Here is a 20723-nt window from a genome sequence, read left to right as displayed (position 1 = left end):
TTGTGCAGAGGAGTTCCTGGGTTGGCAGATTTTATTTTTACTATTTCCCCCACCAGCTTTTAAGAACCAATTAGGCCAGAGAACTGTTACATTATTTCAGCCAAAAATAGTGAGAATCCATTGTGCTTATGGTCTCCTTTTCGAGGATGGACATTTGTACCTAACTCTAAACGTGATCTTCTCGGACAGGCACAGTCACAGGTGGTTCCTTTCAGTTGGTGTGCGCTGTCTTTTTGCAGTTTGGGCACATTAATTGTGCGATCTGGAAAAGCTACGGTTTCTGTCTTCTTTCCCTTCCTTGGACAGCATCGCTGGACATCTGCTGTAGCCTAGCCTTTGAGAAAACTTCTGCAGGACACACCTTCTTCGGTTTGTCAGAACATTGGCCCCAACCGAAGGCTCTGAGGAAGAGGGAACCTGGGCTCCCGGGACCAACTACACAACCGGCTGCTAGAAGCCGAAAGGGACCGGAGACAAATGCGAAACCGAGCGCGGGGTTCGCGGCGGCCAGGGCTCATAGCACAGCACCTCTTAACTGCAGGACGAGGCAGAGACCTTTGCATCGTTCCCTAAGTCCGGCGGCGCGCAGACTTTTGGGAAATAGAGTCCTAGCAGGGATCCGCGGGCTTCCGGCGGCGTCTTGCGCATGTGCGGTTCTCCCTGCGTGCGTGTTCACGCATGCGCCTCGCCGCGGCATCGCCCTGGCTTCCTGTCCGTCCAGGTGACCGCCCTGGTTTTCTGTCTAGGGCCTCTGGTGACTAGGACCGCGGAGTCTGCGGGGTGATCGCCGAAGGGCGCAGGCTGTGTGTCCCGGAGTCCCCCCTGGCTCGGCCGCTACCTCGAGGACCGAGCTCGCGGTGGAGGGCCCGAGGGTCAAGCAGCAGCAGTGGCTGCAGAGGGGCTGCGCGACCCGGGCCGGCGCTCCGCGGCACGGTGAGTCCTGCGGGGCGGATCTGGGTCCCGGAGGGAGGCGCGGCCCGAGGTTGTGCGTTAGGTCCAGCCCCGACTCCTTAGGAGCCGAAAGGCCTGGCGAGGGCGAGGGCGGGGATCCCGGAGCTTTAGAGACCCACGGGTACCGCCCGCTCCCGGGGTCGATGCTGTGCAGCTCTAGGAGGGACAAGGCGCTCGGTGGGTGGGTCTTTGAGGACAGTGTACCTGAGGAGGAGTGGACACCGGCCTCATCTGGGATTTCTGCCTGTACTCCTTTCTCCACCCCGACTCCCTTTCCTCCTCCTCCTTGTAGTGCTCCAGGTGTCTCTAAAGGTCCATCAGCAACGCTGTTCCTTACAGTTTGCTTCTTAGTTCTGCCTTTGTAGAGTCATGCAGTGTGAATCCAGAAAAGCCTTTTACTGCCTCGTTTGATAGAGGAGGACATAGTGGATGATTTGACAAAGGTTACCCCGGTGTTTTTAGGCACTTCTAGGCCTAGCTCCTTCCACTGTATTAAGTTACAGTACATTTCTTAATAGGATATTTTTTTGAGCAGGCCACTCACATTTGTTATGATTAAAGTCCCAAACATGGTGACTGTATTTCTTTAGTCAGAGAATTTCATGAATTTTCTGATCTTAAGTAATTTGAAAAGTAAGAAAGTAAATGAGTTTTCTATAGCAGAATTTCTTTTTTTTAAGCTTACATTTAAGGATAACACATTATTTCAATTAAATTTGATGTTAATTCACACTTATTCATATGTGTGGGTTGCGAACATATAGGTAGGCACCATTCTGAGTATTTTCCAATCCCTTCTGAAAAGGCCTAATGAGACAGTCTTCCATAGAGTGTCCTCAGAACTTTCTGGGTAGGTTTTTATGCAGGAGATTCCTGCTGTGACAGGTCAGATAACTTATAATGACGCTGCTTGCATTTTTCTTTCCCAGATCCGCCTCTGCTTTCACAATTCTCCATATTTTTTCAAGAGCAGCAGAACATGAGTAAATCCTTGGTGAGTTTTTCTGTTCATGTGTTTATTCTGTCCTTTTGTTTACTCCTTCTGAGGCAAATAAGAGTTGCAACTTCAAAACATGAAAATAGAGTCAAGATATAATCAAAATGGTAGCAATCAGCACTCAGCAGTTTTGCTATATTCATATGTGCAGATAGCATGATCCCTAAAGAGTTCTTAAAGTCAAAGTACATGTATGTCTCCTATTTTTGGCAAAAAAAAATTTATAAATATCGTACATTCCTTGGCTTACATTGACCATAAGTGAGATGTTTCCTTTCTCGTGGATTTAAAAGATTTCTTTGATAATTGTGAATAACCTTCCCAAATAACAACCTGTAAGCTGCTGCCACTGATACCTTACTTTTCTGTCATGTGAGCAGACAGCATAGTGCCCAGGAAGAACTCGGCACACACATCTTTCTGGTGACTAAAACTTTGCCATACGGACATTTTGCTCCATGCAGGGATAAAGCCTGGATCAGCTGGAGGAATGGCTTCACCCTTAAGTGAGTCTAAGCAGTTCTTTCTGCAGGTTGGACTGGGTTGCACAGCAGACAATGCAGTAGAAATCCCTGGCAAAGGTGTCCTCATTTTCCATTCCCATTTTATCCTGCCTCCCACGGTCTCCATTCTGTGCCTGACACTTCCCTCATCCTGTTCTGGTGAAGGTTGCCCGTGACCTAATGTACACTGAGTATTTCTAACATGCACATCCAGGGCTAATTGCCCATCATTGTCTTAGACACTCTGCAGTCTCCCCTGTCATTTTTTATTCCATTTATTTTGTTTTTGAATCTGAGGAGTTCTCCTCCCTTCTTCACATATTTTCCTTTTGCTTATAGCTTATGACTCTCCTTACTCCTGTCTAATCTCACCGTCCAGTGCTTTAACCATGAGTCCATGTTTGTTCCCCAAGGGGATCAGATGCCTCTGTCCAGCTGCCTTCAGAGAGTCTCCCTGGGGTGTGTCCAGAGAGTACCTCAAGTTTATAGATGCAGTGGATCCCCAAATCATCATTTTTGGCCCCCCCACCTATATGTCTCCTATTCTTGCCCCTACTTCTTCATTGAGGCATTGTTCATCCTGTGACCCTGTCCAGAAAAAATGGGATCCCTTAAATTTCTCCATCTCTGTTGCCTTGTGCAGTTGTTCCAGCATGTTAATTTCATATTCTAAGTGATTTTTATCCTTTCTCCTTACTCTCTCCCTGCCACCCTTATCACATTTTGCAGGAGGGTGTTTTGGGACTCTTGGAGAAACTCCCTTTCTCTGCTTCTGCATCTTTCCTTCACTGGCTCAAATGCACTTTCTGCCTTGAGTATTTCTCCTGAAACTTTAATTTGATCAGGCTGTGTGCATGTGGAAAGGTCTTCAGAGGCTCCCTGAGTGACTAGGAAAACAAGGTTTCTGTTAAACTGGAAATGGGGAGATGGTGGGGAAATCAGGTTTGAGAAAATTAGGTTTTAGCCATTTTTAATTGATTCTGTTAGCATGAGGTAAAGTGGCAATAGCAAGAGTGCAGGACGTGTTGGGACTTTAGGAGACAGACTGGACTGGAAGTCAGGAGACAGACTGGACTGGGAGTCAGCATAGAAAGCTGTGTTGGGAGGTGGACAAGGGGGTGAGCCCAGGACTCTCCCATATGCAAAGTCTGCTACCGAAGGAGGGACTGGGTGGGGCAAGATTGAGAACTGGGAGCATGAAGTTTCAGAAACCAGGGAAATGAAAGGTTTGTGGGTGGAAAAGCAACTATGTCAAATTCTACTCATAGTTAGTTAAACCTAAAGACTGAACTGGCCATAGGATTCAATTCTGGGGAGATCCTCTGACTCCTTGAGAATTTGTTTAGCTGGATCTGATTTGATTTAAGAGAGTGGTAGAATTTGATTTGGTATATTCCTGAGTTTGTTTTTGTGTGTGTGTGTGTTGTTTTTTTTTAAGTGGGGAATTTGGACCCAAAATTTTTGGGGGAAAAGAGAAATTGGCCAGTAACTAGAGTAGGAGTTGAGGTCAAAATAGGATTTTTGTTTTGTTTTGTTTTGATGGGAAGAATAAAAAAGTGTATGATCCACTAAAAAAGGAGAATCTTTGATGCATGTAGGAGAGGGGTACACGGCTGGATGGTGGGGGGTCCTTGAGTCAGTGAGAGGGGACACGTTGCAGGCTTGCGCTGTAGGTGTTCTGGGTGTTCTGGGTGTTGTTCAGTGGTGGGGGTAGGATGTGACATTCCTGTGTGCTTCTGTCTTCTAGGAATTAGCTCATGAGCTAAGAGGGTGAGGCATCAGGTTTAGGGGGAGAGCAGTCCCAGACTGAGGGAGCACACAGGGTCAGCCATCTGACTTCCTGGTATCTTCCTTCCTTTGCTGGAAAAGTCATTTCATTTCTTACAGTGTGGGTGTAGTATGGTCTTTGGGTGTTCCTGTCATTGCCTGATGCTTCTTAGCTGGATGCTGTGGAGACCAGTCCTGCCCCCACAGACACTTTCTCTCCTCTGTTTCCCGAAGGATTTCCAAAGGCAGCTTCCTGCTTACCTGGGCCTGCTTTTCTGGCCCTTTTCCTCATCTAGTATTTTGTCTCTTGACTTCAGCTTTGGGGATGGGGGTATAAGGGGCACTTCTTAGCCTTGAGGACCCCAGATGCTCCTTTGAGGAACAATCCATAGAGTAACTGGTAGCAGTAAAAGGGGTCTGTGTTCAATGCCTGGGAAACAAGTGATGGCAAAGCAGAAGTCATGTTTATTGTGTTGTCAAGGTGCCATTTCTGTTATTCACTGAGGGGAAAGTCTCAGGGGATGAGGAGGAATTTCCATGGTGGTAGTGTGACCGGGCTTTGAGGAGTCATAGAGGTCAGTCAAGGGGTTTAGGAGACTGCATGGGTGCCCTGAGCAAGGCTTCTGGAGGACCAGTAACAAGTTTCACTTCCAGAGCCAAGAATGAAGGTAAATACTGAGACTGACGAAAGACCTAACAGTGCTGTACCAGGTTTGGGTTTCATCCTTCATAGAATTTGAAACCTATTAATTGGGAAAGTGAGTCATCTGATAAAAGGATGTAACAAATAGGCTGAGATGTGTAAAGGATGCCATGAGGGGGTTCTGGGGGCACCTCACAAGGGGGCTCGGATTTCTAACTAAGGTGCCAGATGGGGAATGTGACGGTGTTTCCATGACCCCAGACCCAGGTATGTCAGTCTGCTGATGTTTTTCTGAATCATGAGTGGGGTTATACATTTGTTATAGCTGATGATTTAGTATCAATACTTTATTATTTTGTAAAATGAGCCAGGTGCAGTGCTGTGGTGCAGGTCTGTAGTCCCAATTATCCCAGAGGCTTCTAGTTCAGATTTTTTTTTTTTTTTTTTTAGTGAGAGAGGAGAGAGAGAGAGAGAATTTTTAATATTTATTTTTTAGTTCTCGGCGGACACAACATCTTTATTGGTATGTAGTGCTGAGGATCAAACCCGGGTTGCACGCATGCCAGGCGAGCGCGCTACTGCTTGAGCCACATCCCCAGCCCCTCTAGTTCAGATTTTGACAAAATGTATATTGTGGTATCCACTGTCCACTGTCAGGTTCATGCAGAGCAGTTACAGTGTCCTAAAATCCTATGCCCCATATTATCTCTCGCTTAGTCCTACTGTCAACTCCTGTTAACCACTAATCTTTTTACTGTTTCTATGTTGTTGTCCCTTCTTGAATGTCAAAACATGGAACTGTACAGGAGCCTTTTCAGACTTGCCCATTTATGTAAAATGCCTACTCATAACATCCATGCAGATCTTTCTATTACAAGATTACTTTATTTTGCTTTTTTCTTGTTTACTGAGTACTCTTGGGCATTTTTAAATTTTTCCAGTTTGGTCATGTTGGTAAACATTTTCTTCCAAGTTGATCGTCTTTATATTTCATTTTCCAGCATTACCATATATTCTTAAATATTTTCATTTTGAGAAATGGAGTATTTTATCTTTTTTAACATTTCTCAGAATGAGAAAGCTTGCATGGATGGGCTTTCCAGATCCAGAGAATCCTCTCCTTCAGTGTTCCAGTGCAGGATCTTAAACAGGTGACATCAGTGGTGGGATTGGGAGGGGTTTGTTCTGTGGTTCTCATTTCTGGGAATCTTGACCTTCCCTCCCTTTCAGTGCTGCATGTGATATGTTCCTTGGATGGGGTGTAGATGGCATACTGACCGACTCACTCTTGAATCTGTAAAACTGAGAATATTTGGCATGATGTACAAGAGCATGCTTGTTGGTTGGGCAGACCCCAGTTTGCAGTCCTTTGGCCTTGGGAAGGTTAAGCTGTTCTTTCCCCATCTGGTTCTCAGTGATACACACGAGATCATTGATCTTTAGAGGCAACCAAGCTAACAGGCCATTTGTTGAAGTTCTCTTGGTCTGTTTCATTTTACAGTCTTGAGGAATATGCATTTTCTCTCATTGTTTACTTAGTGGAGTTCCAGTGCTTCACCTTGAACTCCTATTCTCCCCAGCCACTCCCAGAAGGAGTCTCAGAGAGGTAAGGAGAAGGTTCCTTCCCTGCAGCAGTGGAGGACAGCACTGCCTGCACCGAAACCCAACTCTGAGGAAGTTGTTCATTGAGAAGTTCACAAAATTATCCTCACCCTTAGGCCCAGTGCTTTGGCTTTGGTGAAACATAATCCGGTCCTGAGTTTTATTATTACAAAACTATCTCTGGAATAATATATCTAGTAAGCATTTTTTCTTTGAGATGGTCTTTCCTAGGCTGATGAAGAGTTCCTGGACTCAGGGGAGCCTCCTGCTCAGCCTCCCAAGTGGCTGGACAACAGGCATGCCTACCTGCCTAAGCAGACATTACATTGTACCCTTGTCCTGTAAAACTGACCTAAAGCCCTTAAATGTTACAGTTCTGATCGTTTCTAACAATAGTTTATCTAGGTTTATTGAAACCCATTTTATCAAAGTTATTCATTATAAAACTTCTTGTTTTATGCCAGAGTAGGAACAGTGAAATTTTTTCTTTTGTGGATAACAGTGAACTCAGGCAAATGATTGAAAGCCATCATTAAATAGAAAACTCAGTTTGGAACATTCATGAGAATGCTGTTTTCCAGCAGCATGTTGTGGGCATTAAAAACAACAAACTGTAATTTTTTCATCATATACTGTTTATTTCCCTCATAAGGCAAAGTTATAAGCAATTTTTTAAAAAAGCAAATTGAGAGTTAAAATAAGGTGCATTAACATTTGACTGTTTCTTCATGCCCTGTTCCCTCAGTCTCTTGCATTTGGTGATGACTTTTAATATACAAGGACTTAGGTGAAGGTGACTGGCCCATTTGACTTTTTTGACCCCAGAATAGCCTTCCTTCCCTCAGTATTCCTTATTAATTAAATAATCACTCATTTATTCATTCATAAATGTAAGTACTCTCCTAAATATTGGGCTTCTGAAAATAATGAAATATTCCTTCTTAAACTCACTTTAAGACTCCCTTAGTGGGAAAGACTCAAATAAGATCTATAGAGGAGACGTGTAAATGGAATGGTGTGTTTGTTTATTTACTGGGGATTGACCCTAGTGGTGCTTTACCACTGAGCTATATCCCAGTCCTTTTTAGTTTTTATTTTGAGATGGAGTCTTACTAAGTTGCTAAGGCTGGCCTCGGACTTGAGATCCTCTTGCTGCAGTCTCCCTAGTTGCTAGCGTTACAGGCATTACCACCACATCCAGTTTAGTATGTTTATTTTAAGTGTGTTTTTGATAAAGTGCATGTCCCTAGGACATTTTTACCACAAGAACTGTTCTGGCTTAGAAAAGAGATTCTATGAGTTCACTTTGTTATAGTCATAGGTATGTATGGTCTTATTACGTGTATTGTGTATTTATAAGACTCTTTCCTTACCTGAATTTTCCTGAATTGATGACTTCTCCACATTTCCCCCTCTTCTCCTTAAGAGTGATTTGAAGGCATTGTGCTGGTGATATGCCTATTGTTATCCAATCCACATGACTGTATTGGTAAATATCAGGTGGATAATTAAACATGGACCCATCGCCAGAGTAAATGAAACCAGTCTTATTTTTCTAAAAAATAAGTAAGTTATCATTGCTAGGTCCACTTAGTGAGGCAAAGCGATGCAGTGTACAAACTCTGGGCCTTGTGGGTCCTCACCATGGTAGCCCCAAGTCAAGTCTTGTGATGCCTGCATAGAGTATGGGCAGAGCTTCTGGAAGCCATGCTTTACTCTCTATCACCTGCTGGGCAGGCATGTCGTAGGTCATTCTGGCTGGGGCAGGCCCATTTCTGTCTCCATGTGTCCCATCTGCAGTTGGGCTTTCTCTGCCCTGACCACCTTTAGCCTTTCCAGGCCCCTGAGCCTGATCTCTGGACACCCTAGCAAATAGAACTGAAAGACAACACAGTATCTCCTGCAGGCAGGACCCTTCCTGTCCTTGTGGATCCTTTCACATGGAGAAGCCAAAACATTCAGAAACATCAGAAATTTATCAGTGTCCCACATGGCCCCTGAACATGATGGAGTCTTTCTTTTTTCATTTAGATGAAATCAACTGGAACTACTGTTTTTACCTGTTTCATAATCCTTTCTTGGCAAGTGTATAAAACTTAATAGTCACATAAAAGTGGTAAGACAGGCAGTAGACATCATTGCTAGGTCCACATCATGTCCACAAAGCTGCATCAAGTATATTCTGTGGAGTTCCTGTTTCCTGCTGATGTTTCAGTATGTGATCGGGACCATATTATATTATCTTATCGTAGAGGTGATGATTCTAAAGGAAGCATTTTTAGTGCTGGTGTGTTTTTGTGAGTGGGACAGTTTTTTTTAAAGGATGCACATTTAAATTTCTTGGTAGGCTATTTGTCCATTCTCAGAAATGTGCTTCTTGCCTCCTAGAATGTGTAAATAGAAAGAAAGGAAATTCTCGGTTCCTAGCTGGGAATTAGAGAAACCAAGTCATGCTATCTGATACTTCTGTAGCAGGCTGTGGACTTTCCTATAGTGAAAGAGAAAACTAGAACATAAGCCAGAGTATTTGGTGATTGTGGCAAATACCGGCTTGCTTATTGCTTTGGTGATTGTGACAAATACTGCAGAGTGGTTCAGAAGGTTAGAGAAGGTACAGGCTTGAACAGGAATAGCAATTGAATTTCAGGTGTGGTGAGTATGTATTTCAGGTGTGGGACATATGTATCTGTCTGGAGTTTAGGATAGAGGCCTGAACTGGTCATGTAAGTTTGAGAAGTGTCATTGTATAGATGGCAGTTAAATTAGCCAAAAAGCTAGTCAGACTCACCATCAAAGCAGCAAGCACAGATAAAAAGAGTAAAAGACCAAAGACTGAGCCCTGGGGCCTTCCAATTTTATGATTACTTGAAGGAGAGAGGAACCAGCAGAAGAGATTGAAAATGGCCAGAAAGGTTAAGGGGGAACTAACGTTGTTTTGTTCTGGAGGCAAAATGAAGAGTATTCAGTTGAGTAGCATGGTGCGTCCTGGGATTTTTTCAGACCTGTGTCCCTGAGGACAAGAGTTGTGCCTGATAGTTTTAGTTTCCCCAACAGCCAGGATTATGCCTGGCTCCCAGTGCAAGTCCAGCATTTTCATTTTCTTAATGTATATGAATAAGCCCCCTGACACTATATTTATGATATATGTGTTTTTCTTCCACAGCCTGTAATGTAAAATAAGGTATAAAGTGTTGTGTTGTGTTTTGTTTTGTTCTGTTTTGTGGTGCTGGGGATTGAACCCAGGGCCTTGTGCAATCAAGGCAAGACCGGTACCAATTGAGCTATAGCCTCAGGCCAAGGTATACAATGTTCATGGTTAACTTTACCAGTGAGCTTGAAAAGATCTTGTCTCTGTGTACCTTTCCATGTCACCCAATTCCAATTGTGGTACCACTGCAGGGGCCAGTGTCATTCAAGGATGTGGCTGTGGACTTCACCCAGGAGGAATGGCAGCAGCTGGACCCTGATGAGAAGGTGACGTACAGGGATGTGATGCTGGAGAACTACAGCAACCTCGTTTCTGTGGGTGAGAAAAACTTGCTTTCTCAGTTGCTAAAATACATGGGATTTCTCTGATTTAACTTTGAATTGGATGGGACAAATGTGAGTAGTGTTTTTGGCACCAGGTAGGGCATTGTGGTCTTGACCTTCCCAGTGAAAGGCTCTGATTTTAATAAAGCACCAGGGCACTTTGTTGTGCAGCTGGCACAGCAGCACTTGCCCCGCCTGACAGAGACCCTGCAGCCAAGCAGCCAGGTTCAAGTTCTCTTTCATTTCTCATTAACAGGGTATCACATTATCAAACCGGATGTTATCATCAAGTTGGAGCAAGGAGAAGAGCCATGGATAGTAGAAGGAGAATTTCCACCTCAAAGCTATCCAGGTGTGTTAGTGGAGGCAGAGAGGAGATTGGTAATGGGTAGTTTCTCTCCCAGGGACTTTTCTAATGGTCCCAAACCCTTAGAAATACTAGTTACTTTTACACTGTAGGTACCTGACTCTCATTCCCCAAGACTCCTTCCTTTCTAATGAAAATGTATGTCTGCAGAGCTTTGCCCTACTTAACCACTGCCCAGAATCGAAAGTCAGCCCCTTCCTTCTTCCTCTTAAACCTTGGGTCTTTGCTCAATCTTCTAGCATTTCAGTAATCCATTATCATAGGTTCCTTTTGTTTTTAGATATTCTTAAGGCTGTTACCAAAAATAACATGTGACTCTTATGTTCTAATTACCTTCCTGTTTTAAGTGTTTTTATTTTCTTTGCTGTGAAATGCCTCAGACTTACTATTATCCTCAGTTTCACTTTTTACTCCTCTTTCCTTGAGGTCAGATGCCAAAATCCCTACCTGTGCCTAAAGCAATAGATTTCATCCACCTTCATTGGTATATACATTATGCTTTATTGGATGGTGCTGATCATTCCTGAAATTTAGCCCTCCTGGAGTTTGGTAATAGTAGTAACTCCCTAGTGACTCCTTCTTTTCCTAAGTGCTCATTTTTATCTTGACTCTAATTTACTGTTGTTCCTAATGCCTTTAGTAACATTGCTGTTGTATGGGCTGCTTAATAGGTTTTACATACATAAATTATATTTGATTTATTTGTCCTTCCACCTTCTCCAGAAATGTCTCTGAAGGATCTGTTTCCACCTGCTGTGATTTCCCTGTTTCACGAGATCCTCAAAAGGGTTTCTCCGGTCTCAAGTCTGTCAGGTTTTTGTTTGTTTGTATGTTTTTATACTGCTCACACTAAGGTTGAAATCTTTGCTACTGTTCTGTAGAACACTGTTGTACAGACCAAGTGTTTTCTGTTCATAGCAGTGCAGAGCTTCTCTCATTCTACATATCTGAAAAATGATCATGATCTTTTTAAAATTATAATTACTAAGAACCTTTCCCCCTTCCCTTATTTACTAAATTACACTATTCTTCTCTTTCCTTATAGTGCCCCTGAGGACTCAATAAAAATGCCCATTTGTCACCAGCTATTACTGATCTGGCCAGGATGAGTGACTGGGTTTTATCCCTTGTGAGATGTATTAATTTATCTTTTGAATTTTGTCAGTTTCCTTTGCCTTATGTAAACAAAACTGTACTCTCTCATTGCTATATTACTGTGAATCATAATTGGATTTCAAGACATCTTCATCTGACGTCTCCAGTTATGTTATCACTAGGCTTACAAGACAAACCTGCTCTATCCATTATGACTTCTTTGTCTTTCAGGGATCACCACAGTATTGCCCTGTATTGCCTAGAGGAAGTAATTTCCCATTCACTAAACTCATTCTGCCCATGCTCCTGACATCTTCTCTTCATGAGATTTTCATTCCTGCAGCTTCACACTTCACTAGGGTGGCTCTCCTTCCCCAAGTGACATATTTTTAGTGTCTGGGCTTGAATTTTCTACCTGTTTGAAGTTTGTTTCCTTCCTGCCTCTTATCATTCCAGTTTCTTCCTTCTTTCAACTTCAGTTCAACCAAAAAAAGAAAAAGAAAAGTAGTCTGTAATCCAACAGGATATATATTTTGCTTGAGCTTTTTTGTTCTCCTGAATTATAATCCTATAAAGAAAATGTCATGTTCTCCCTCAATATAGTATGTAACATAGAGTAGACATTTGTTTCTTGATTTTTCTGAGGAGCCATTCAGATCAAAGAACTTTCTTGTCCATCCATTCAAAAATAATTTATAGGCAGTTATTTCTAAATATGCCTGCCTGAGTCACATCCCCATATTTTCTTACATACTAGAAAAATACCTCTGTGATTCCAATTAAGAATATCTTTGATTCTGTTCAAGGATAGAAAAGCCTTTACAGATAGGCTTTGAGTGGATGAAGCCAGGTAAAGAGGAAAGCAATAAGATCAGAGACCTGTGGCTACAAATGCACTGGGGGTGTGTTGGGCACTATAATAGTCTTAACATAAGTCAAGGCTCTGAGATCATGATCAGTCTCTGACAACCAACATGTCATGACAAACTGTAAAGTGCTGATTACCTCCTCTAAAGCAAATCCCCGCTTAGGTGTATTTTATCACCCTCTTCATCCAACAAATGAGCTTGGCTTTCCTGGGACAGAGTATTTTTAGTAACAGCTCATCCTAGCCATTGTGAATCCAGATGGTAAAAAGTATTATCAGATTTTTTAAAAAACCATTTTATCTGTTGATGAGCAGTGGATTCAGAGAAGCTCTTGGTTTGGGAGAATAAAATTGATATGGATGACAGCAGGTACATTAGTTAGGTTCATCCCAGAATTTGTAAGATAAGTTAAAAAAAAAAAGTTTAAAACCCATTATTATAAAAACAGGCTGAGGGATCTAATGCTTAAGGTTTATACACTATATTAAACTGAGGGATGGGGAAGCATTCACACTCAATTAGGTGAGAGCAAAATGTCAGGAGCAGGACTGGTTTAAGGAAATTATCAGGAGATTGAAAATAAGAAAAATAATTGCTCAAATCATTGAGCATGTATTTTGGGCCTGTTCTGAGCGCATCATTAACTTCAGTAATCCCATAACAACCCTATGAGGTAGAGGCCATCATCTCCACTATTAACTAGCTCACCTAGGCTGCCTCGTCAGAGTTCATGTGAGATTGTCCAAATAGGAAGAAAAGGAATTTCATGGCCAGAATAAATTTAGTATTAAATCAGTGTTGTTAGAATATTTAGAATCTAAACTTTCAGAAGGGTGGTGCCCTGTGGACCATTTTATACTTCCTGTGGACCATGGATGTTCTAGAACTCTCCTTCCAGGTAAAGCTGAGTTAGGGAAAATGCTGGTTAAAGGTTCTAGACATGAGAAAGTTTAGATGTGAATTTATTCAGCACCACTGTGGGGGATGGAGATGAAAAGGCAAAGTAGTATGTAAGGATGTAGAGCAGGGAGAGTGTTGCCACAGACATCTTAGAATAATGCCTTAGACTGCAATCCACCTCTCCCAGCTGATAGGAAGTGACATGGAGTAAAGTGCTCATCCACCTCCAAACTGAATCCCTGCCTGGATATGGCATGTGACCCTCCTTGTTCAGCAGAGCTCCTTGTCATTCATCCTGTTTGTTCCCAGTCCTTTCATGTTTGTCAGCCATTCATCCAACATCCTTTTTCTACCAGTCATTGCTGTGTCTGCATTTTACCTTGTGTACCCTTGAACAAAATACAAAGTAGCAAAGATCAAAGGTGCCATGTTTTTGTCAAGTTTACTTGTTTCTCTACCACTTTCTAGTGTGTTTGTCTGTTATTCCAAACAAAAGAATGAGGGAAAAAAGCATTTGGAATTTTATCCATCTGTCTATTAAGGTAGCACCTACCCACAGTAAGGTGCTGTGTGCCAGTCTCATTCCATATCTCTTGTAGGAAGATGTACAAAAGTTGGTTCATTTTGCCTCTTTTTAGATGAGGTCTGGCAAGTGGAAGACCCAATGGAGAAGCTCCAGGAAGATGAAGATATGTTCTTCATCAACAAAACCCTTGGTGAAGAGAGAGGTAATGTTTCTGGTAAAGCTTTTAATGTAGAAATAAACCCTGTTCCTTCAAGAAAAGTGGCCTCTAAATGTGACTTATGTGAAAAGAGTTTAACATCTGTTTCGGAGTATATCAGTAGTGATGGAAGTTATGCAAGGATGAAACCCAGTGAATGTAGTGGATGTGGGAAATCACTTCTCCACATTAAACTTGAGAAACCTCATCCAGGAGATGAATCTTATGAATTTAATCAAAATGGAGAAGCTTATGCTTTAAGTGAACAAAATATTTATCAGAAAATTCATATTTTGGAGAAACCCTTTGAATACATAGAATGCCAGAAAGCCTTCCAAAAGGACACAGTTTTTGTTAATCACATGGAGGAGAAACCGTATAATTGGAATGAATCTGAAATAGCCTTTCTCCAGATGTCAGATCTCAGTGTTCATCAGAGATCTCACATGGAAATGAAACCTTATGAATGCCGAGAGTGTGGAAAATCTTTCTGTAAAAAATCCAAATTCATTATACACCAGAGGACTCACACAGGGGAGAAACCTTATAAATGTAACCAGTGTGGGAAGTCTTTCTGCCAGAAAGGAACTCTTACTGTACACCAGAGAACCCACACAGGGGAGAAGCCTTATGAATGTAATGAATGTGGGAAAAACTTCTACCAGAAGTTACACCTCATTCAACACCAGAGAACTCACTCAGGAGAGAAGCCCTATGAATGTAGTTATTGTGGAAAATCCTTTTGCCAGAAGACACACCTCACACAACACCAGAGAACACATTCAGGAGAGAGGCCCTATGTTTGCCATGACTGTGGAAAGACCTTCTCCCAGAAATCAGCACTTAATGATCACCAGAAAATTCACACAGGTGTGAAACTCTACAAGTGCAGTGAATGTGGGAAATGCTTCTGCCGCAAGTCTACTCTCACAACGCACCTGAGGACACACACAGGAGAGAAACCTTACGAATGCAATGAGTGTGGGAAATTCTTCTCTCGGTTATCCTATCTAACTGTACATTACAGAACTCATTCAGGAGAGAAGCCCTATGAATGTACTGAATGTGGGAAAACCTTCTATCTGAATTCAGCCCTCATGAGACATCAGAGAGTACACACAGGAGAGAAACCTTATGAATGTAATGAGTGTGGAAAACTGTTCTCCCAGCTGTCGTACCTGACTATACATCATAGAACTCATTCAGGAGTGAAACCCTATGAATGTAGTGAATGTGGAAAAACCTTCTACCAGAATTCAGCCCTTTGTAGACATCGGAGAATACACAGAGGAGAGAAGCCCTATGAATGTTACATATGTGGAAAGTTCTTCTCTCAGATGTCATACCTCACTATACATCACAGAATTCATTCAGGAGAAAAACCTTACGAATGTAGTGAATGTGGGAAAACCTTCTGTCAGAATTCAGCCCTTAATAGACATCAGAGAACACACACAGGAGAGAAAGCTTATGAATGTTTTGAATGTGGGAAATGCTTCTCTCAAATGTCATATCTCACCATACATCATCGAATCCATTCTGGAGAGAAACCATTTGAATGTAACGAATGTGGGAAAGCCTTCTCTCGGATGTCATACCTCACTGTGCATTACAGAACCCATTCAGGAGAGAAGCCCTATGAATGTACTGAATGTGGGAAAAAATTCTACCACAAATCAGCATTCAATAGCCATCAAAGAATTCATAGGAGAGGGAATGTGAACGTAGTTGATGTGGGAAGGCTTCTCTGAAGTTGTACCTCAGAAACCTTTTAATATAATAGACAAAAACTCTACATGAAGTCAAACACTATTGTACACTAGGCCCTCTGTATCCATGGGTTCCATATCTACGTATTTGACCAACTGAAAATATTTGGTGAAGAAATTGCATTTGTTCTGAACACTGACTTTTTCTCTTGTCATTATTCCCCAAACTATACAGTGTAACAACTATTTACATAACACGTATGTTATGTATTGTAAGTATTCTGGAAATGATTTCAAGTATATGGGAAGGATTATGTTAGTTATATGCAAATACTATACCGTTTTACATAAGGACTTGAGCATCTGCACATTTGGGTATCTGAGGGGTCATGGAATCAATAACCAGCCCTCCCTTCATCCAGCCTTGGATACCAAGGCACCATTGTATATCACAGTTCGTGCAGGCGAGTGTGGACAGGCCCTTGCATGTAGGTCAGATTCATCACCTGAACATTCACGAGGTAGAACCACAACTGTTAACAAGACCATGCAACTCACTAAATACTAGACTATACAGAAATAAAAATGTCAATATTTAGAATGTGTATGTCTCACCATGGATTTGAACTGTTTTACATATCAGGGAATTTTAACAGATTAAGGAATGTGGAAAACGTACTCCTTTGGAAAATGTTAATACGTAAAGATGTGTTTCTCATATAACAAACTTTTTGTAAACAGTTTGAACAAAAACAGAACATATCTGCTGTGAATAAACATACTCTTTTTGTAAATAGAAAATGTAAAATTATTGGGAGAGCTAGCCAACTCTACTAGATTAAACTCATGTAAACAGTTCCTGAGGAACAATAGGATTTAGGGGCTTTTTATTTGTTTTTTACTATGATACATTATAGTAATTGTTATTCAGTTTGAATCTTGTTTGAAAAACCTTGTTTCCTTATTAGTTTATAACACATAGGGTAAGATTGCCCACTCTGAATAGCATCACAATGTTAATATCTTAATATGTATTTTCAGTGAGATAATATTTGTCATTTACAAACACATTTAATCATTGTTAATGAACTATGTCATCCATAAAGAAGCCATTTTTTATAATATTTTCACGTATAGATAAAGGAGATAGATCAGCAAAGGAGATAGATCTAGATGTATGAAATAGAAAACTCTGCATAGATAATTTTAAATTGTTAAGCTGGAAGTCTCCAAGAGTGACGAAGAGCTTTAGAACTTACTGCATTCTATACAATTAAAAAGGGGAGAGGGTTACTTAAAATATTCCCATCCTGTTTTTCACCTGTTTTTTATTTGGATGCTTACATAAGTGTGTGTAGAGCACAAATACTGTGTAACATAGAAATTAGATGTCTTTTTATGATAGAGTTTGTGAGTGTTGTGCTCTGCTCCTTTCCAATACTGAAGGAATTGAGAACACATTAATTGTGGCAGACATTGTTGAGTGACTCCCCCAGTCCTCCCTCCTTACTCTTTGCAGGCAGAGTCTGGGTATCCATTTGTCCTCACAGGATAGGAGATAAATCCTGATTAGTTTCAATCAGTAATGATAACCTTTCTCATTGCCAGCAGTTGGTTTAGAGTGGTCCTGGGATCAGTCTAGATAAAGAGGTACCTGACAGGTATTTTCTGGAAAAGATTTCCTCAAAGGTTCAAGGACTCAAGCAAGGTGAAATGGAGTCTTTGGTCAATGTCGCCTTTCCTGGATCTGGTGCCTGGTATCGGCTTTCAACAGTGATTATAGTTTAATCCTGACCAGAAAGATTGGAAGAACTTGGGACCTAGATGATGTCACTGAGCCTGGGAACCAGCCAGCCTTGTGGCCATTCTATGTCTGGACTATTTGTTTTGTGATAGACTAAATTCATTTTTTAAGCCAGTTGACTCAGAATGCTCTGTTGCTAATAATTGAAGACACTGTAACTGATAACAGAGTTACACTTTTATAGGAGTTATGTAATTCAGAAGTGGACTTTAAGCACTTATTTTGAGGTGTTGATTAAAAAATGTATTTCCTGTAAATTTTGATGTAAATAGTTTGGGCATTGGATATCAACTTAAAACAATTAAATGTGTATGCTTCCTTGAACTCTCATAACACAGACTTGCAGAATTAACCTTTGGAATCTGTCATACCTCAGGTGCACCTCCATTTTTCTAATATGTGAAATAAATTTTGAGGTAATTTAATTTTATTATTCATGGATCACTGCTACATTAGTTGGCAATATATGGTGTAAGGTAAGGATCTAATTTTGCTTTCAAATGATTACTTGCCAGGTAGCCTGTCTCATTTTACTAATTTACCCCTTTACACCACTGAACTGAAATGCCATATTTTTCATGTGTGAAACACACATCACTCCTGTTTTGTTGCTTAGCACTTTTTCTCCATATTTTTCTAGATGATTGTATGCTATGTAATAGGAATTAAAAGTCTGGTAGATTGTATAGTTTAGGGTAGGAACCAAAAGTTTATAGCATATTTGTTGAAATTTTATCTACAAAGGTTTCCACCCTGGAATGTCATTACAGCTTATTACACAATGTACATTTTGACAAAAATAAAGACATGATGTTAATACCAGAGCTACATTCTATTTGAGACCAAGATTCAGCCTCCCTTCCCTGTCTTTATTCCATCTCACTATGTTCAGCTGTGCTGTCCAATCAGGATCCTCAGAACTACATAATAAGCAACGAGACTGCAGCCTAAATAATGACCAGCTTTCCTAGAACACCTCTAGTTAAATAAAATGGAGCCACAAGGATATCCATATTTTAAATTATGTTGCTTTTTTCTTATGACAAAGAAAAACTATATCAAAAGCAAATTGGTTTTCCTTGATTGAATTTCAAAGTCTATGCTTTCTGCCAAAGTGATGACTAGTGTGAGCTCCTGGCTTGTTTCCATGACCCATTACTGGAGATCCCATAGCAGGAAAAGCTATGTGTGGATCCAGAGAACTAAAGACCAGTCAGGTAATGGCCAAGAGACCCATGCTGAGGAAAATCTGAATTGTAATCTTTACACAGACTTTGCTTTTCCTCCCTGTACTTATTATTCCCCATCTCCCTTGGACCACATATTAGCGTGGAATTGTACATGACATGACAGTCTCTGTCTCGGCTACTAAGCTACCTTCCTCTGCAGCCAACTTAATAGAATTAGGAAAAATTGAGGATAGTCATTTCTTCTAAAATGCAATATATGCATTTCTCCAAAACCTAGTGGTGTGCAAAGTGACTAAATAAAATTAGGTCTTAGAAAGTAAAAGGAATCCACTCAAGATCCTTAAAATAGTAAGAGTATTAGCAGAATCGGTAACAATCCTAGTACAAGAACTAGTTTAATACCTAAAGGAATATACCGTAATTTTATCTTTAGAAAAACACCTATCCAGACCTTGGTTTCTAGTTATCATCTCCCACTAAGTGTAACATTAGTAGAATCACAGAATCAGATTATTCCAAGGCCAAACAGGCTGGAGAGTGGGGAGCAATGGCACTCAGCTTGGAAGGCTGAGGCAGGAGGATCACAAGTTCAAAGCCAGCCTCAGGAAAAGTGAGGTGTTAAGCAACTCAGTGAGACTCTGTTTCTAAATACAAAATAGAGCTGGGGATGTGGCTCAGTTGATTCAATCCCTCTTACCACCCCCCTAAAAAAGGGGGGGGATTGAAGGGAGATGACATTATAATGGATGGCAGAGCAAGGAAATCCCCAACAGGATTAACTGTGGAATTGACAAAACTGATAGAAACCTTCCAGCCACCAGATGAAGGCTTGGTAAAGAAGTGGGTCAGGGTCAGGGTTGTGGCAGCACCTTTGTAGTCAGAAGATGCTGTGGCTGTTTAAAGTACCCATCTGCCATGACCTGCACCCCACTCAGAGTGTCAGTCTAAAGGATGAGCCAGTGTTCCAGGTTCAGGTTGTATGAGGGGGAGGAACTGTGGCTGTGGGTTCGCCTGTTTGCTGCTGTCTATGAAACTGTCACCAGAGCTTCTCTTAGTTTTACTAAACTCCAAATGGTCAGCGTCTTCCTAGGTAGTTTGCACCTAAAGCATTTAGGTGCCTACAGATACTGGCTGCAGCAGCTTGGGGCAAGGAACTCTGTTGATGAGCAAGAGACAGAGGAAAAGACATGAAGAGGAAGAGGGTGAAGGGAGATATGTGGAGGAAGGCGGATTTTAACAACTTTCATGGGTACTGGAAAGGTACACATTGCCAGAGAGGGACACATCTCAAAATGACCCAAGGAAGAAGGCCCTGTGTTCTCACCTTGAACTCACCTTCAGGATCTAAGCTAGAAGTGAAGGCCAAGCTCTGAAGGGGCCCCCAGCAGAAAACCAACCTGCAAAAGCTAAGAGTATTTTCCCCCCTTTTCTTACCCTACCTCCACACACAATGGGCTAAATGATTATGTCCTCCCCACCTTTCGTATGTTAAAATCCAAACCCCAAAATGATAGTATTAGTTAAGATCTTCGGGAAATGATAGGGTCATGGGGATGGCACCGTCATGAATGGGACTAGTGGCCTTATAAAAGAGACCTCAGAGTTACTCTTACTGCTAAGTGAGGACACAGAAAGAAGTTGGTGGTCTCTAACCCAGAAGAGGCTCTCACCTGAACTTGACCATGCTGCACCCTGATCTCAGACTGTAAGAAAATAAATGTCAGTTGTTTATACACAACCAGGCTGATGCTGTCACAGCCACCCAAGGCAGATGGCTTCCACTGTCCTACAACTGCAGCATGTCTACTCTATGGACATTCCCGTACGTGTGTATTGCAGGTGTGTTTCTCTAGAGCAGTGTTTTCCAATTTTTTTTTCCACTTTAAGCCTTAGAAAGTAATGAATCTCACTTTGCCACCCAAGACAGTGTACACGTGCACTCACTCAAGTTTTGATGAGTGCTTACTGCATACCACGCTGTGTTCCAGGTGCCACTATGGCAGCGAGCAGAGTAAACCAAGGTCCCTGCCCTCTCACAGAGAAGACAAGCAACAGAACACGGGGCATGGTGGA

The 20723-nt window shown here is 41.6% G+C and overlaps 1 protein-coding gene across 4 annotated transcripts; it reads left to right on the top strand.

Moving 5' to 3' along the window:
* The first annotated feature begins 666 nt into the window (after positions 1 to 666).
* Positions 667 to 18284, top strand: Znf12 (zinc finger protein 12). 4 transcript variants are annotated; one of them, XM_078023633.1, is made up of 6 exons: positions 667 to 933; positions 1881 to 1945; positions 9863 to 9989; positions 10251 to 10346; positions 11085 to 11165; positions 13864 to 18284. In XM_078023633.1, the coding sequence occupies exons 2-6, from the start codon at positions 1931 to 1933 to the stop codon at positions 15696 to 15698; spliced, it is 2154 nt and encodes a 717-aa protein (XP_077879759.1). In that variant the 5' UTR covers positions 667 to 933; positions 1881 to 1930; the 3' UTR covers positions 15699 to 18284. The 4 variants fall into 4 exon arrangements, with proteins under 4 accessions (XP_077879759.1, XP_021575630.2, XP_040132723.2 ...); XM_021719955.3 differs by having other exon boundaries at positions 11085 to 11174; XM_005340035.5 differs by lacking the exon at positions 11085 to 11165 and having other exon boundaries at positions 668 to 933.
* Positions 18285 to 20723: the final 2439 nt, after the last annotated feature.

The sequence above is a fragment of the Ictidomys tridecemlineatus genome, chromosome 10, assembly GCF_052094955.1.
Source record: "Ictidomys tridecemlineatus isolate mIctTri1 chromosome 10, mIctTri1.hap1, whole genome shotgun sequence".
In the NCBI taxonomy this organism is placed as follows: Eukaryota; Metazoa; Chordata; class Mammalia; order Rodentia; family Sciuridae; genus Ictidomys; species Ictidomys tridecemlineatus.
Note: the sequence above shows the minus strand (reverse complement) of the source record. Positions and strands in the feature narration are given on the sequence as shown.

Excerpts from the sequence above, each read along its gene's own strand:
- Znf12 (XM_021719955.3), top strand. Across the intron at positions 9,990-10,250 it reads CAGCAACCTCGTTTCTGTGG|GGTATCACATTATCAAACCG; the intron begins GTGAGAAAAACT and ends TCTCATTAACAG. Across the intron at positions 10,347-11,084 it reads TCCACCTCAAAGCTATCCAG|AAATGTCTCTGAAGGATCTG; the intron begins GTGTGTTAGTGG and ends CACCTTCTCCAG.